This window comes from Macaca fascicularis, chromosome 1, assembly GCF_037993035.2.
Source record: "Macaca fascicularis isolate 582-1 chromosome 1, T2T-MFA8v1.1".
Classification (NCBI taxonomy): Eukaryota; Metazoa; Chordata; class Mammalia; order Primates; family Cercopithecidae; genus Macaca; species Macaca fascicularis.
In genome coordinates, this window is record NC_088375.1 from 181,746,839 (window position 1) to 181,764,829 (window position 17,991).

The following is a 17,991-nucleotide window of genomic DNA, read 5'->3' on the forward strand; positions in this document are numbered from 1 at the left end:
CTACCTGGCACCTAGTATATCCAAGTTTTGGGCCTTCTGGAGTTCTGCTGGGAGACTCAACCAGTATAACCCCTCTTCAGGAACTTAGGTAGTGGTCCCCCTGCTCTGAGTCAGTGACCACTTCTCCACCAACTTAAAATCTTCCAAAAATTTTCTGATATCTCTCAGCATTGTTTCCTCTCCTACTCACTTTGCCCTTGTAGATTAACATCATTTTCTTTCCTTATTGTTGCTTTAGTGGGATATGGAAAGCACCAACAGAGATAAATTCATGTTCTCAATCTGCCATGTTTAAACAAATATCTCAAATAATCTTATTTAAATTACTTGTTTATTCTTTTCTCCTCCAGATTAGATATTCCTTTAAAACAGGAACTTTGTTTTTCTCATTTTTGCATCTCTAGCATATAACCCATAGAATATTTACTGAATATATGTCTCAATGATAAATTATAACAGTAATATACGGTAGATTTCAAGTATACCGTATATTGGAATTTCAAGTATACCGTATATGGAAAGATTTCAAGTAAGGCAGTTCCAAAACTTAAAAGCTGCACCAAAATAAATTACTTAGTCCCTCTGAGCCTTAGAGTCAGATAATTGAATGGATATATAAAAATCCATTACATGCTGAAAATTAAATAAAATAACGTAATATTTTTCAAACTGAAATTTGTACTTATTAGATTATGACCAAATCAATTTAGTAGGTTGTGAGCAGCACTTTTTTTTTTTTTTTGAGACAGAGTCTCACTCCCATTACCCTGGCTGGAGTGTGGTGGCTCAAACAGGGCTCACTGCAGCCTCGACTTCCCAGGCTCAGGTGATCCTCCCACCTAAGCCTCCCGAGTGGTTGGGACTACAGATGTGTGCCACTAAGCCCACCTAATTTTTTGCATTTTTAGTAGAGATGGGGTTTTGCCAATAGTGCCCAGGCTGTTCTCAAATCCTGGGCTCAAGAGATACACCCGCCTCGCCCTCCTAAAGTGCTGAGATTTCAGGCATGAGCTACCACATCCAGCCAAGCAAATTTTTTTTTTTTTTTAAGATATACCTTAGGGATACCAAGAGTTCATCACATGCAATAAGCGTTGCTTTAACAAATTGTTTCAGTTGTTATAAATAAGTTTTGTATGTGTTTACTGGATTGTGATGTAAGATGTTATTTCATGAAATTACCATACATAAAAGTACTAAAAAACTGAAGTGCTAAATTATATGTTCTGACTATAAGGGCACTAGAATTTCAAAAAAGGTGACTGGTGTACTGGAGTAGTCTGAGGAAGTTTTAAGAAGGTATGGGACTTGGACTAGTTCTTGAAAGATAAGTAGCATTTAAGTAAATGAAAAGAGGGTATATCTGGAGATAGGCAGCATAAGCAAAGGGTGTGGCTTGCTGTCAGTCAGATGGCAGCCATGACTAAGTTGTGTTAAAACCTGTTGACGGCCGGGTACGGTGGCTCACATCTGTAATCCCAGCACTTTGGGAGGCCAAGGTGGGTGGATCACGAGGTCTGCAGGTTGAGACCATCCTGGCTAACACGGTGAAACCCCGTCTCTACTAAAAAATACAAAAAATTAGCTGGGGGTGGTGGCGGGCACCTGTAGTCCCAGCTACTCGGGAAGCTGAGGCAGGAGAATGGCGTGAACCCGGGAGGCCGAGCTTGCAGTGAGCCGAGATCACGCCCCTGCACTCCAACCTGGGCAACAGAGCGAGACTCTGTCTCAAAAAAAAAACCAAAAAAACAAAAAAAAACAAAACCTGTTGATATCCACCATAGGAATTCCAACTCATTTCCTACAGTGAATAATAAAACCTTGTTAAGAGAACTTCATATTGTCAAATTCAGCTATTTAAATTGAGAAACATAACAGAGGAACCCCAACAGCTGAGATCTATCAATGGAACTTTAAAGTATTACCTAGGCTGGGCACCGTGGCTCATGCTGGTAATCCCAATATTTTGGGAGGCTGAAGCAGAGGAATCACTTGAGGCCAGGAGTTTAAGACCAGCCTGGCAAACACGATGAAACCCTGTTTCTACTAAAAATATAAAAATTAGCCAGGTGTGGTAGCGCACACCTATAATCCCAGCTGGTCAGAAGGCTGAGGCACGAGAATTGCTTGAACCCAGGAGGCAGAGGTTACAGTGAGCTGAGACTGCACCACTGCACTCCATCCTGGGTGACACAGGAAGAATCTGTGTCAAAAAATAACATAAATAAAAATACAAACAGGAGCTAGACGTGATGACACACACCTGTAATCCCACCTACTCGGGAGGCTGAGCAGAACCACTTGAACCTGGGAGGCAGAGGGTGCAGTGATCTGAGATCGCCCCACTGCACTCCAGACTAGAGGACAGAGTGAGACTCTGTCTCAAAAAATAAAAATAAAGTATTATGATAAATTGTAACAGTAATATATGGTAGAAATGAGACCCATCTAGTAGTAAGTAGTGAGACCCGTCTCTACAAAAAAAAAAAATAATAATTAATTAGCCGGGTATGGTAGCATGCCTGTAGTCCTAGCTATTTGGGAGGATTGCTAGAGTCCACTAGTTCAAGGCTGCAGTGAGCTATGATTGCACCACTGCATTCCCATCTGGTTGACAGAGCAAAACCCTGTCTCCAAAAAAAAACAGTGTTACAGTGTTGTCTAGTCAATATTTCTCCCTCCTCCATCAGCCTCTGCCCCACGGTCCAGAAGACCAGACCCACAGGAAAGTACACTGGCCAAACAGGCACATCATTAATGGCACTACCCAAACTCCTCACCCCTTCCCTCTGGACTGTAACACCTACCCCCACCTCTCTACCTCCCAACTTGAGGAAAAAGGAACACATCTATTTCCCAAAGGTTTAGACAACTGTGCTTTTCCATACAGCACATATAATCAGACATTCAGCAGCCAGAGGAAGATTTGACTGCATTAACACCTTACTTCGAAAGATCTTACTGTCCACCTGTGATAGAAGCCTCCCCTTCTGTGAAACACTAGGATGATGTCCTTCAGCTTCATAAGGTATTGGTCCACTTTTCCATTTACATGGATATTTTTGGTTTTTGTTGAGACAAGGACTGACTCTACGGCCCAGGCTGGGGTGCAGTTGCGTGATCTCGGCTCACTGAAACCTCCATCTCCCAGGCTCAAGCAATCCTCCCACCTCAGCCTCCTGAGTAGCTGGCGTGTGCTACCATGCCCAGCTAATTTTGGTATTTTTAATAGAAACGGGGTTTCACCATGTTGGCCAGGCTGGTATCGAACTCTTGACCTCAGGTGATCCACCCGCTTTGGCATCCCAAAGTGCTGGGATTACAGGCGTGAGCCACCGCTCCCAGCCTATTTACATGTTGGACTGAATTGCATACGCTCAGCCCACTGGTAAAATAATAAACATTTTAGGACTGTTTTCTCAGAAATAGCACTCTCCCTAAGAACTCTTTCACAAAGCATATCCATTTAGGATTGTTCAACTAACATTCACTGAGGGTCTTCAGGCATCAGGAACGATCAGGGTGAGGGGCACAGCAGCGAATAAGCCAGGTACCCAGTCTAGAGGAGCTGCCATGCTAAGGGGGCGCACAGACGCATACAGAGCTTCGGTACTGCCTAGTAAGCGTAAGTAGAGTTAAGTGTAAGACAGAAGTAAGCACAGTGCAAGGCTCTAGGGGAAAGTCAGGAGGATCCGAGGCGTCCTGGAGAAGATCCCATCTGAACGGATCCTTTCAGGATGCACAAAAGTTAACCAGGTGAAGACACACGGTACAAACAGAACAGAAGCAACAGAGGCATCAGACAACTGAGTCGGGGGAGAAACGAAAGGCAGTTTGGCATTCAGAGAGCATGCGGGCACTGAGGGGAAAACGGCCGTGGGAGCCTGCGGCGTCCGGGTCCCAAGCAGTCACTGGAGGGACAGAGGGAGGCCGGACTCTGCCACTTGGCCGAGGCGCTGGGCATCAGCAGCGTTTCTCCTCGCCATCCGCATCTGGAGCTGTCTCTACGAGGGCTCCTGTGGGGGCTGTTCCTGGGAGGGTCGAGCAGACGGCATTCACGACCTGCCTCCCTCCGGGGCAAGCCAGCCTACACACCTCGGGACTCCGCTCAGAATCTAAAGAGGTGAGATCCTTGGGTTATCTCGGGGCTGCTTCATGAACTCTGAGCAGAAGAAAAGGGAAGGAGGAAGCAGAAGGCCGCAGGAACCAGCCCGAGACGCTATGACCCCAGAGATTCCGCATATTACAAGCCACCAAGTCGCCATGCTGATGCCCCACGCGCGGAGCAGCCGAAGCTAGGAGACCGGAGGGGCAGAGAAACCCGGCACCCACCGCCCCCGAGCCTCAGCCGGCCAGCGGGGCCGCTGCTCGGTTTACCTTGGTCATGCCAACCCCCACCACGAAGACCCGGCGCAGGGGCGCAGGCTCCCACGGTGAAGAGGACATGGCTGCACCAGTGCGGGACGGGGGCCGGCGCGGCGGACGACTGCTGGGACTGACAGGCGCAGACTGCACCGGAGCTCCCCGAGGCCCCGAAGTCAGGGCCGCGGACCGCAACACAGGCGGGTGAGAGTGCGCGTGCGTGGGGGCGGGGGGGGGGCGGGGCGGGGCGGGGCGGGGAGCGGGGGCGGGGCGCGTCCTGTGGGGTGGGGAGCGTTCTGTAACCCTTGGCGGCAGCAGCACTAATTTGCGGACTTGGGCGTGGGACTGAGTCAGCCCGTCCCCATCTCTGAGCCTGTGCTTAGGTTCTGCACGGTGAGCGGGAGTAGGCCTGCAGTGGGGCCTAAGACTGAGAGGAGGAATTGGCGGGAAAGCGGACTGGTGAAAGGTGATCCTGAGGAGAGCCGTTGGGGTTCGTGTTGGAATTGGCCTGTGTCCTGTTAGCGGTGGCAGTTGAGAGTGAATTCATGAATTAAAACTAACAAGACACCAAGAAAGCGGGGATGGGCAGGATCTCACACATGAATACAATGTCTAAATCAAAAAATACAGGCTCCATAAGCAGCTGCCTGACCTTTTTTAATCTCGTGAACAAAAGTTCTCCGAAAAGGAATTTGGAAGACAGAGACTTTATTCCAGCAAACCGGGTAGAAACAGCCTTCCATGTTTGTTTGTTTGTTTGTTTGTTTGTTTGTTTGTGTTTGTGACGGAGTCTCGCTCTATCGCCCAGGCTGGAGTGCAATGCCGCGAACACGGCTCACTGCAGACTCCACCTCCCGAGTTCAAGCAATCCTCCTGCCTCAACCTCCCGAGTATCTGGGATTACAGGCGCACGCCTTCATGCCTGGCTAATTTTTGTGTTTTTAGTAGAGATGGGGTTTTGCCATGTTGGCCAGGCTGGTCTGGAACTCCTGACCTCAGGTGATCTGCCCACCTCGGCCTCGAAAACCGGTGGGATTACAGGCGTGAGCCGCAGCTCCTGGCCCTCTGTTTATTTTATCTTATGTAAAAATGCAGATTCATTGAGCTAGACGAATGCATAAGTGACTATTTCTCTACCCCTCTCACATGTGAAGGCTGATCAAAGACTCAGAAGAACGCAACCGTTTGCCTCTTATCTACCCACATATTTTTAAAATTCATTCATCCCCAATATCTATAAAAACTGAAGCCCTCAAAATCATCTTTAGAGAAAGGCATGGACCTGTCTCCGGGTACGTCCTTAAAGTTGGCAAAATTAACTTCTAAATTAATTGAGATGTTTCATATACTTTTCGGTTTGCAGTATCAGCATGTAGAAAGGCTCTCCTAGAAGATTCTAAAGAGTGCTTCTTGGCTATTTGGCTAAGATCAAGTGTAGAAGATTCTAAGAAGCCGCTCTGTGCTTAGTAAAGAACTACTGAGCTAGGACTAGACCTACTTAGTAAAATCTGCTGGGCTTAGTGATGCATGCCTCTCCCATCTGCTCAGGTGGCTTCGGCGGAAGGATCACTTGAGCCTGGGAATTCAAGGCTACAAATGTGCTGTGATTACACCTCTGAATAGCCACTGCACTCCAGCCTGGGCAACATACCAAGACCATGTCTCTAAAAAACCAAACAAAACCAAAAAAAAGAAAAAAACACAAGTCAGGGCACTGAGGTGTACAGTTGTTTCTTGAAACTGATGGGCTGATAAAGACAGCAGTATGATTCGTGGATCAAACAAAGTTACCAACTTAATAGAACAACAAGTCCTAAGGTCAAGATTGTTAGGTAACAAATGCTGGCGGTCCACTGGATATTGCTTTCAAAATAGGAGTCCATAGAGGGGCAGAGGGGATAGATAGTAATATAAAAGGTATTTGTTAATACCAAAAAGATTGAGAAAAAACACTTCCCTTTCCAATGTGGCAGACTAAATAATCCAAACATTTCCCACTATAAAACACAGACTTTTCTAAGTCATTGGATGTGGGGCTCTGGGGTAGCCTGAGCTGTTTGTCCCACACCAAGATGCTTCAAAACATTATTAAAAATGTTTGGATGCCTGTGAAGCCCTCTTATACCCAAGTTTGTCAGATTTGAGTGGGAATGGGGTTGATGAGCCTCATCATTTATAAAATCAGGAGTACTGATAAAATAAGTAAAATGTTGAAAGCTTCTGCACCTGCTTATGGTCATCATTAACCAGCTTCACTTAGAGTGCACATGAAATGAAACATTAGTTGGCTTGTGAATTTAAGCAAGCTATATTAGAAAGGAACCTGAAAAATCACTGTACACTTGTATAAGTACCACTTACTTTGTGGCATGAATAAGTGTAACAAAAAAAAAAAAAAAAAACCCACCCAGAAATGCTAGATAAAATACATCAAATATCCTTTTAAGCTGGGTGTGGTGGTATGCGACAGTAGTCCCATCTACTTGGGAAGCTGAGGCAGAAAGGCTGCTTGAGTCCAGGAGTTCAAGGCTGCAGTGAGCTATGATCATGCCTGTGAATAACCACTGCACTCCAGCCTGGACAGCATAGTAAGACCTTTTCTGTAAAAACAAAGAGACAAAAAGCAGCCAGGCACAGTGGTTTATGCCTGTAATCCCAGCACTTTGGGAGGCCAAAATGGGAGGATTGATTGAGCCCAAGAGTTCAAGACCAACCTGGGCAACATCTCTATCTCTAAAAAAAAAGAAGAAAAAGAAGAAAAATCTTTTTAAATGGGTGGAGGCCAGGCATGCTGGCTCACACCTGTAATCCCAGCACTTTGGGAGGCTGAGGTGGGAGGATCACTTGAGGCCAGGAGTTTGAGACCAGCCTGGGCAACATAGGGAGGCCTCTGTCTCTACAAAAAAATTTAAAAATGAGCCGAGTGTGGTGGCCTACACCTGTAGTCCCAGGTACTTGGAAGACTGAGACAGGAGGATCCCCTGAGCCCAGGAGTCTGAGAGTGTAGTGAACTGATTACGCCACTATACTCCAACCTGGGCAACAGAGTGAGACCCTGTCTCAATAAAATAGAATAAAATAAATGCATGGAATATGGAAGAGGGAGGGTTTTTCTTTTAATCTTATACCCAACTATAGTTTGTATGTTTTGTTTTGTGTTTGTTTTTGTTTTTGTTTTTTTGAGACAGAATCTCACTCTGTTGCCGAGGTCAGAGTGCAGTGGCAATCTCACTCTGTTGCCGAGGTCAGAGTGCAGAGGTCAGAGTGCAGCGGCTCACTACAACCTCTGCCTCCTGGGTTCAAGTGATTCTTGTGCCTCAGCCTTCTGAGTAGCTGGGATTACAGGCGCAGGCCACCATGCCTGGCTAATTTTTTGTATTTTTAGTGGAGATAGGATTTCACCATGTTGGCCAGGCTGGTCTTGAACTCCTGACCTCAGGTGACCCACCCACCTCAGCCTCCAATTACAGGCATGAGCCACCGGGCCTGGCTAGTTAGTATGTTTTGATTTTGTGTATATGTTAGTTTTTTATTTTTGCTAAGGCATGTTTTTAATTTTTGTCGTTGTACTTTGTTCTCATTTTCATTATTTATTTTGAGTAAGTTATACTTAAAACAAAAATCAAGATTCAGAAAGTATAAAAGGGGCCAGGCATGGTGGTTCACACCTGTAATCCCAGCATTTTGGAAGGCCAAGGCAGGCAAATTGCTTGAGCTCAGGAGTTCGAGACCAACCTTGGCAACATGGCAAAACCCCATCTCTACAAGAAATACAAAAATTAGCCAATGTTGTGGCATGTACCTGTGGTCCCAGCTACTCAGGAGGGTGAGGTGGGAGGATCACCTAAGCCTGGGAGGCAGAGGCTGCAGTGAGCCAAGATACTGCCACTGCGCTCCAATCTGAGCAACAGCAACATCCTGCATCCAAAAAAGTGTAACAGGTCAAACTGTAAAACTTATCTCTCCTACTGCTATTCCCGGCCTCTCAGTTCTTCCCTATCCTTCCAAAGATGTTTTATGTAAATATAATCAAATATACACATGCATACTAATGTTATCTCCCTTGTTAACACAAATTTTCATTTTCTTTATTATTTCTTTTAATAGAGGTGGGGTTTTGCTATATTAGCTAGATTGGTCTTGAACTCCTGGCCTCAAGCAGTCCTCCTGCGTCAGCCTCCCAAAGTGCTAGGTTCATGAGCATGAGCCACCAGACCCGGCCAAATTTTAGCTTTCTTTACACACTATTCTGCATCTTGACTTTTTTCATATACCAATAGATTTTGAAGGTTTCATATCAATGCATAAAGAGCTTCCTGTGTTTTGTTATAGCTGCATAGTATTCAGATTATTGATGTATTTTTTTTTATTTTTTAAAGTAGAGATAGGGGCTTGCTATGTTTCCCGGGCTGGTTTCAAACTCCTGGCTTCCAGTGACTGACCTGCCTTGGCCTTCCAAAGTGCTGGTATAATAGGGTGAGCCACTACACACAGCCCCATAATTTATGTAACCAACCCTCTACTGATGGATATTAAGACTGTGATATAGTTTGGATGTTTGACCCCTCCAAATCTCATGTTGAAATATGATTCCCAATGTTGGAGGTGGGCCCTGTTGGGAGGTGATTGGATCATGGGAACAGATCCTTTGTGAATGGTTTAACGCCATCCCCTTGGTGATAAACTGGGACCTCACCCCCCTCACTTTCTTGTTCCTATTCTCTCCATGTGACATGCTGGATCCCTGTCACCTTCAGCCATGATTGTAAGCTTCCTGAGGCCTCAGCAGAAGCACCTGCTAGCACCATGTTTCCTGTAAAGCTTGCAGAACTATGAGCCCATTAAACCTCTTTAAAAATTACCCAACCTCAGATATTTCATTATAGCAATGCAAAAATGGCCTAATACAGATGCTTCCAATCTTTTGCTATTATAAACAATGCTGCAATGTACAGCCATGAACACATGTCATTTCACAGCTGTGTGGATTTATCCATAGGTTAAATTTCTAAAATTGGACTTTCCGGGGCAAGGAGCTTGTGTATTTATAATTTTGATATAAATTACCAGTTGCTTTTCATTTAAAGACATTCACATCAGCAATGTGAGAGTGCTTTGTATATACTGTGTTTAAAACTAAGGAAAAAAACTTTTTTTAGACGGAGTTTCACTCATTGCCCAGCCTGGAGTTGCAGTGGCGCGATCTCGGCTCACTGAACCTGTGCCTTCCGAGTTTAAGCGATTCTCCTGCCTCAGCCTCCCAAGTAACTGGGATTACAGGTGCCCACCACCATGCCCAGCTAATTTTTTTGTATGTTTAATAGAGACAGGGTTTCGTCATGTTGGCCAGCCTTGTCTCGAACTCCTGACCTCAGGTGATCTGCCCACTTCAGCCTCCCAAAGTGCTGGGATTACAGGCGTGAGCTACCATGCCTGGCCAATAAATTTTTTTTAATTCAGATTTTAGATCAGAAGAGATTAGTGAAGGAATATTTCTCATTAAAAACAGCAGGATTAGGCCAGGTGCAGTGGCTCACACCTGTAATCCCAACACTTTGGGAGTCCGAGGCAGGAGGATCACTTGAGCAGGAGTTCAAGACTAGCCTGGGCAACATAGCAAGACCTGGTCTCTACAAAAAATAAAAATAAATAAGCAAAGCATGGTGGCGTGTATCTATGGTCCCAGCTACTCAGGAGGCTGAGGTGGGAGAATCACTTGAGGTTGGGAGGTCGAGGCTTCAATGAGTTGAGATTGCACCAGTGCACTCCAGCCTGGGCAACAAAGTGAGACCTTATCTCAAAATAAATAAAAATTTTAAAACAGCAGAATGTTAAAAGGAGAAAAAATATTGATATTCCCTGTGGCCATATTGTCCCACTCTTGTCCCACTTCCCTTGCTCCTTTGCTAAGCTGCCTTGAAATCCCAGAAACAAAATGCTATAGAGAAAAGAAGGCAGGAGCAACTTTGTTATCTTATTTATTTATTATTTATTTTTAGAAACAGGGTATTTCTGTTGCCCAGGCTGGCCCAAAACTCCCAGCCTCAAGAAATCCTCCCACCTCAGCCTCCTAATGTTATTTTATTATTTAATATTTATTTTTACTTTTGAGAAAGGGTATCACTCTGTTGTACAGGTTAGAGTGTGTGCTGTGATCGTAGCTCACTCAAAGTCCTGGGTTCAAGCGATTCTCCTGCCTCAACCTCTCAAGTAGCTGGGACTACAAGCATGAACCACCATGCCTGGCTAGTATTTATTTATTTGTTTATTTATTTATTTTTGAGATGGAGTCTCACTTTGTCACCCAGGATAGAGTGCAGTGGCATGATCTCAGCTCACTGCAACCTCCGCCTCCCGGGTTCAAGCGATTCTCCTGTCTTAGCCTCCCAAGTAGCTGGGATTACAGGTGCCCACCACCACGCCAGGCTAATTTTTGTTGTTGTTGTTGTTGTTTGAGATGGAGTCTCACTCTGTCACCCAGGCTGTAGTGAAGTGGCACGATCTCTGCTCAATGCAACCTCCGCCTCCTGGGGTTCAAGCAACTCTTCCTGCCTCAACCTTCCGAGTAGCTTGGATTACAGACACCTGCTGCCATGCCCAGCCCTACCCCACCCCACCCTTTTTTTTTTTTGAGATGGGGTCTTGCTCTGTCGCCAAGCTGGAGTGCAGTGGTGATCCTGGCTCACTACAACCTCTGATTCCCTGGTTCAAGCGATTCTCCTGCCTCAGCCTCCCGAGTAGCTGGGATTACAGGCATGCACCACCATGCCCAGCTAATTTTTGTATTTTTTAGTAGAGATGAGGTTTCACCATGTTGGCCAGGCTGGTCTTGAACTCCTGACCTCAAGTGATCCGCTTGCCTCCGCCTCCCAAAGTACTGAGATTCCAGGCATGAGCCACCACACCTGGCCAATTTTTTTTTTTTTAATTTTTGGTAGAGATGAGGTCTTGCTGTGTTGCTCAGGCTGGTCTCAAACTCCTGGGTTCAAGCGATCCTCTCACCCTCTCACCTCAGCCTCCCAAAGTGCTGGAATTACAGTCCTGAGCCACCAAACCTGGCCTTTTATTTTACTTTAGATTTGGGGTCTCTCTGTGTTGCCCAGACTGGGCCTGAACTCCTGGGCTCAAGTAATCCTCCCACCTCAGCCTCCCAAGTAGGTGGGACTACAGGTGCCTGCTACTGTGCCTCACTTACTTTCTTGTTTTAAAAACCAGACACCAGACTTCCTCTTAGGAGAAGTACTTCTTTCAGGTAGCATATTAGTTTTCTAAAGCTGTCATAACAAAATACAATAAACTGGGGGACTTAAACAACAGAAATTTATTTTCTCACAATTCTGGAGGCTACATGTCCAAAAGCAGGTGTTGGCAATGTTGGTTTCATCTGAGGCCTCTCTGTAGGCTTGTGGATGACTGTCTTCTCTCTGTCTTCACATGATGCTCCCTCTGTACCTATCCATGCTCAAATGTTTTCTTCCTCCTCCTCCTCCTCCTCCTCCTCTTCCTCTTCTTTTCTTTGAGATGGAGTTTTGCTCTTGTTGCCCAGGCTGGAGTGCAATGGTGCAATCTCAGCTTATTGCAACCTCTGCCTCCCAGGTTCAAGCGATTATACTGCCTCAGCCTCCTGAGTAGCTGGGATTACAGGCACCCACCACCACACCCAGCTAATTTTTATATTTTTAGTAGAAACAGGGTTTCACCATGTTGGCCAGGCTGGTCTTGAACTCCTGACCTCAGGTAATCCACCCACCTTAGCCTCCCAAAGTGCTGAGATTATGAGTATGAGCTACCGTGCCCAGCCAACGTTTTCTTTTCTTTTTTTTTTTTTTTTTTGAGACGGAGTCTCGCTCTGTCGCCCAGGCTGGAGTACATGGTGTGATCTCGGCTCACTGCAAGCTCCACCTCCCGGGTTCACACCATTCTCCTGCCTCAGCCTTCCGAGTAGCTGGGACTACAGGTGCCCGCCATCATGCCCGGCTAATTTTTTGTATTTTTAGTAGAGATGGGGTTTTCACCATGTTAGCCAGGATGGTCTCGATCTCCTGACCTCATGATCCACCCGCCTCGGCCTCCCAAAGTGCTGGGATTACAGATGTGAGCCACCACACCCGGCCTGTTTTCTTCTTTTAGGTACACCAGTCATACTGGACTAGGGCCTAACCTTATAATCTCATTTTTATTTAATTGCTTCTTTAAAGATCTCACCTCCAAATATAGTCACCTTCGGATGTACTGGGGGTTAGGACTTCAATGATGAATTTGGTGACAGGGAGGGACACAATTCAGCCTGTAACAGGTTAGCATTAACCTTTTTATTTTATATTATTTATCTTTTTGAGACAGGGTCTCATTCTGTCATCCAGGCTGGAGTGCAGTGGCATGATTTCGGCTCACTGCAGCCCTGACCTCCCAGATTCAAGTGATCTTCCCATCTCAGCATCCCAAGCAGCTGGGACTATAGGTGTGCACTGCCATGCTGGGCTAATTTTTAAATTTTTTTTGTAAAGACAAGGTCTCACTATATTGCCCAGGCTGATCTCAAACTCTTGGGCTCAAGCCATCCTCCCAGCTTGGTCTCACAAAGTGCTGGGATTACAGACGTGAGTCACAGCACCTGGTTGTATTAACCTCTTTAAAGTGCGAAATTAAATAAATTCAAACCTAAAGCTGTTGGACTCTAAATTATTTCAAGTCTTGAGAGAGATGTGGCTATGTGGCCTGAGTCTTGCAGCATGCAACTGCAACTTCTGCTTTTTTCCTGTAAATCATTAGGAAAAACCTTGTGGTGTCAAAGATCAGACTCCCTCAGATCCTCCTCACAGAACCTTAAAGCACTCTTCCTTGGAATATAGCAAGCTATAAGCAATCAAATTACTGTAACATACATACTGGCCTTGTATGGAAAAATACTGTAACCCTGCTAAACCTCCCTGCTTCCACTACATAAGTAAAACCTTAATTCCCCCATTTTGGAGCACTGACCCCATTCCTTTGCAGCCTGTATTTCCTGGAGTGTTATTATCAAACTTTGTGCTCCAATAAACTCAATACTTAATATTTCTGAGTCTTATTATTTAAGGTTGACAAAAGTATGAGAGGTAAGGTCCCATAATTCCTCCCCAACCTTTCTGTAAAATTTATCACATGCAGCCTCATGTCCTTGATTCTTTAGGGAATGAAGGAATTGAAGTTGTGTCCAATAGGTTACAGAAAAGAGATATGGAGGGATGGCCAGGTGATCTATAATCTGAATTCATTGGACCCAGGGACATAGAGTTGGAAGTGACCAGGACAGATACAGACCCCAATTATTAGCCAGCCATGGTGGTGCACACCTATAGTCCCAGCTATTCAGGAGGCTGAGGTGGTAAGATCACCTGAGCACAGGAGGTTGAGGCTGCAGTAAGCCATGATCATGCCACACTGCACTCCAGCCTGGGTGACAGAGTGAGACCCTGTCTCAAAAGAATAATAATAATATCGAAGGACACAGGGAGGAACTCATAGTTTCCCATTAGATACAGGAAGGGGATTAGAGCTCAGTTTTGCTTAAATCGTAATGGACATAGGCCGGATGTGGTGGCTTATGCCTGTAATCCCAGCACTTTGAGAGGCCAAGGTGGGCAGATCACCTGACGTCAGTAGTTCAAGACCAGCCTGGCCAACATGGTGAAACCCTGTCTCTACAAAAAATACAAAAATTAGTTAGGCCTGGTGGCACATACCTGTAGTTTCAGCTACTTGGAAGGCTGAGGTGGGAGAATTGCTTGAACCAGGGAGGTGGAGGTTGCAGTGAGCTGAGATACTAAGCAACTATCTGTAACCTGATTGACCAGGGTATAAGTTCCTATAAACCATAAATGCTGAGAATTGCATCACGCGTGGCCTGGGGCCCTTAATGAGTCCCCTGATGTAGTTGGGATAAGACTGCCCTCATAAGGGGTTTAGACAACATTTCTCTCTGTTCTGGCAGTATCCACTTTCCTTCTGAATTCTCTTTAGCGCCTATTTTTATTAGTTCCTCTTTTTCAATAGAGGAGAAAATGGGAATTATGGTAGAAGGAGGGAAGTAGGGAGTTAAGTGAAAAATACACATTTCAGAAGACACAGCAGCCTGCTTGGCTGCCTGCTTGGCTGCCTGCTTGGCTACCTGATCTGCTGGGTTATTTCCTCAACTTTCAAAAGAAAGGTTTTTCTGGTGTCTGAGAACATGGACAATAGCTATTTCTTCCAGCAACTGAAGACTATTCAGTACTTGTGTGATTAGCTCCTTGTGAACAAGGTCTTGATCTTTGCTATTAATGATACCTCATTCAGTCCAAATTTTCCCAAACGTATGAGCCACTCCAAAGGCATACCTGGAATCTGTATAGATGGTTCCTTCCTGGTTTTGTAAGTACTTTAAGGCTTGGCTGAGTGCAAACAGCTCACACGTTTGAGCAGACCAACTGTTGGGCAATTTTCCTGACTCTATTTCTACGAGAGTTTCTCCATCAATCACTGAATACCCATTGTGTCTTTTTCCCCAATCACCCGGGAGAAACCATCTATGAATAAGTGCCATCCAGTCCGGAAGGGGGTTCCTCCTAGGTCTGGTCGAACCTTTGTGTGGCAATCAATTAAATCTAAACATGTGTGTTCCTTCCTTAGATTTGGATTCCCTGTTAGGAAACCTGCCGGGTTGAGTGAATTATCAGTGGTCAATGTTAAATCATCCTTTTCTAACAAAATGGCCTCATACTGTAAGATTCTCAAGTCACTAAGCCATCTCCCTGCTCTCTGGTTTAAGATAGTTCTAACTTGGTGAGGCGTGCTTACCGTCAATTTTCCCTCAGCGGTTAACTTTCTGCTTTCCTCGACTAGTATTGCCGTAGCCACGATGGACAGATGCATTGAGGCCATCCACAAGTGACTGGGTCTAAGACCTTTGATAGGAAGGCTACGGGCTGCCGATGGCCTTCGTGTTCTTGAGTCAGCACTCCTAAAGCTACCCCACTGTCCACATTAAGAAAAAGGTGGAATGGCTTTTCTAGGGAGGGTAAGGCTAAAACAGGGGCAGTTATGAGCCTTTCCTTCAGCCTCTGGACTTGATCAACTTCCTCAGAAGTCTACAGGATATGGTTAGGCTTCTCCTGGGCAAGTTTTTGATATAACAGTTTACTGTGCAGTGCATATGAGTCAATGCATAAGTGGCAGTATCCAACTAACCCTAAAAATTTCCTGAGTTCTTGTTTAGTTTGAGGCAAGGGTAAGGACACAATTCCCTCAATTCGTCCAGGCCCTATTCTTCATTTGCCTGCACTTCTTAAGTGGCCTAAATATTTAACTTTGGGCTCTACATACTGAAGCTTTCTTTTTGAGACTCGTAGCCCCTCAAACGGCAGATGGTTAAGAATACATGTAGAGAAGTCAGTTACCTTCCCTGTATCTTCACCAGATATAAGAATGTTGTCCATATACTGAAGAAGGCATATTTGTTCTGGGATGACAACTTTTTCTAGTACTTGTTCTAAAATTTGGCCAAAAAGATTAGAGGAGTCTGTGAACCCTTGGGGCAAGACTGTCCATTGGTATTATTGTTTCCGCCCTGAGTAGGGATCCTCCCACTCAAAAGCAAATATATCTCGGCTATCTTCGGTAAGGGGACATGCCCAAAAAGCATCCTTCAAATCTATTACAGTAAACCATTGATGATTATATGGAATCTTGCTAAGAATGGTGTAAGGATTGGGGACAATGGGGTGGGTAGTCTGGACTATTTTGTTGGTAGCTCTAAGGTCCTATACTAGTCGGTATGACTTCTCTGATTTCTTGACTGGCCTTATTAGGGTGTTATAAGGGGACATACAGGGCTCAAGAAGCCCGTCCTTAATAAGGCCTTCAATCATAGGTCTCAACCCTATCCTGCCTTCTAGGGGAATAGGGTATTGCTTCTTTCTTACTACTTCTCCCGGGGTTTTTAGCTTGATGTGGATTGGAGGGACTTGGAATTTTCCTGGGTTTCCTTCTTTGGACCAGACATTAGGATTAATATATTTTTCACCTACAGTGGTGAGTAGGTTTAATGAGGTGAGGAATCCTCTTGGGCTGACTTGTAGACCTATATCCAACTTTAATATTAAATCCCTCCCCAGTAAATTAGTTCCTGCTTCAGGGATTAACAAGAACTGAATATAAGCTGAGCAATCCTGGTATCTAACTTGGGTGCTTTCTAAAATTTTTGCTCTAAATCCTTCCCCTTTTACTCCAGAGACTAAAAGTTCCTCTGAGGAGGAGACAACATTAGACGGGGGGAAACAGAGGAGCAAGCAGCCCCTGAATCGACTAAAAAGGTGATAAGCTCATGTTTAGGTCCTACCTCCAAATTTATCAAGGGCTCTTGGTGGGACTCAAGATAAAAGAGACAGAGCCCCTGAGCCCCCTATTCTTCCTGGAAAGTCATGAGTGGAAGGGCTTCTTTCTCCTTTCTTAGTTCAGGACAACCTCTCTTGAAGTGGCCTGTTCTTCCACATCTATAGCACCTATCTTGTCCTTCCTCCCTCTTAGTTCTGGGATTCTTTAACCCTGCTCCCCTATACTCTTTAGGGGGCCTGATACAAGGATCTTGGTCCTCCAGAGGGAGGCTGGGGTCTTTTAAAAGAGGGTTTGTACCCTTTACAGTTTCTGGCTCCCTGGAAACTGTCTAGAAGTACCTGGTTTGGGAGCCATCTGTTGGAAGGTGGAAAATATAAGGTGTTTTTCTTCGTCCCTTTTCACGTACACTTTCTGAGCTTTCCTGAGAAGCTCACTTAGAGGACGGTCTTCCCAATTGTCTATCTTTTGTAACTTTTTTGAAATGTCTGGCCAACTTTTAGTGACAAATTGGAGTTTCAACATTCCTTGTCCAAGGGGATCATCCAAATTGAGGCCTGCATATTGCCTCATTTGCTCCCTCAGTCTGTCTAGGAATCTCATAGGCCATTCATCCTTGTCCTGTTGTATATAAAGCGCTTTAGAAAGATTTCGGGTTCGGGGTACTGATTCCAGAATTCCTTTTATTATCATCTCCCTTAGGTCCTGCATATTTTCCTTGTGATCTCCGTTATTGTTCCCCCGGCGGTCTCAGGCAGGGAATTTCTGGTCCGAGGTAGGAACGTTTTCACCGGGAGGGTGCTCACGTTCCCAAACTACCATAGCAGCCCTACATATGAATCATACTCCAAGATGGACATTAACTCGACCCAGGTGTATAACTGAGGTCCTAAGACTTGGTCAATTTGATCTGCCACTCCGTAAGGGTCATCTAGTAGCGGTTTGAGCTCCTTTTTAAAATTCCAGACTTCTGAACTGGTTAGGGGAACATTTGCAAAGCCAATGGTCCCCTCTCCTTGTGGTACCCCTTTCAAAGGGAAGAGGGTCAGGGCTGACCTCTTAGGTACGGAGGGAAATGGGAAATTCTGACTATCTTTTTTACATTGTCCTGCCTCATGCTGGAGTCCTTTTAGAGAGGGGTATTTAGGTTGGGAGGGAACAGGCTGATGGGATGGTAATTCCCAAGAGTCAGGGTTATAAAGAGAAGGGATAACGTGAGTAGAGGGGGAATTTGGAACAGGATCTGAGGCAGCAGTGGCTGTCTGAGGGGAAAGATTG

General features: G+C 45.3%; 2 protein-coding genes and 1 pseudogene across 7 annotated transcripts in view; 2 read left to right on the forward strand and 1 right to left on the reverse strand.

Moving 5' to 3' along the window:
• Window positions 1–4,576, reverse strand: part of SCP2 (sterol carrier protein 2) — a 123,606-nt gene extending 119,030 nt beyond the window's left edge. For all 5 annotated transcript variants that reach the window (XM_074006396.1, XM_065522368.1, XM_074006394.1 and 2 more), the window contains exon 1: window positions 4,378–4,576. Coding sequence is in view for 2 of the 5 variants with exons in the window: in XM_045370887.2 (XP_045226822.1) it covers window positions 4,378–4,446 (69 nt within the window). In the remaining 3 variants the exon portion in view is untranslated. The remainder of the gene's footprint in view (window positions 1–4,377) is intronic.
• ECHDC2 (enoyl-CoA hydratase domain containing 2) overlaps window positions 3,844–17,991 on the forward strand; it is a 50,807-nt gene continuing 36,659 nt past the window's right edge. For both annotated transcript variants that reach the window (XM_005543347.4, XM_074006418.1), the window contains exon 1: window positions 3,844–4,566. The gene's annotated coding sequence lies outside the window, so the exon portion shown is untranslated. The remainder of the gene's footprint in view (window positions 4,567–17,991) is intronic.
• Window positions 6,335–6,693, forward strand: LOC102139552 (ATP synthase subunit ATP5MJ, mitochondrial pseudogene; annotated as a pseudogene).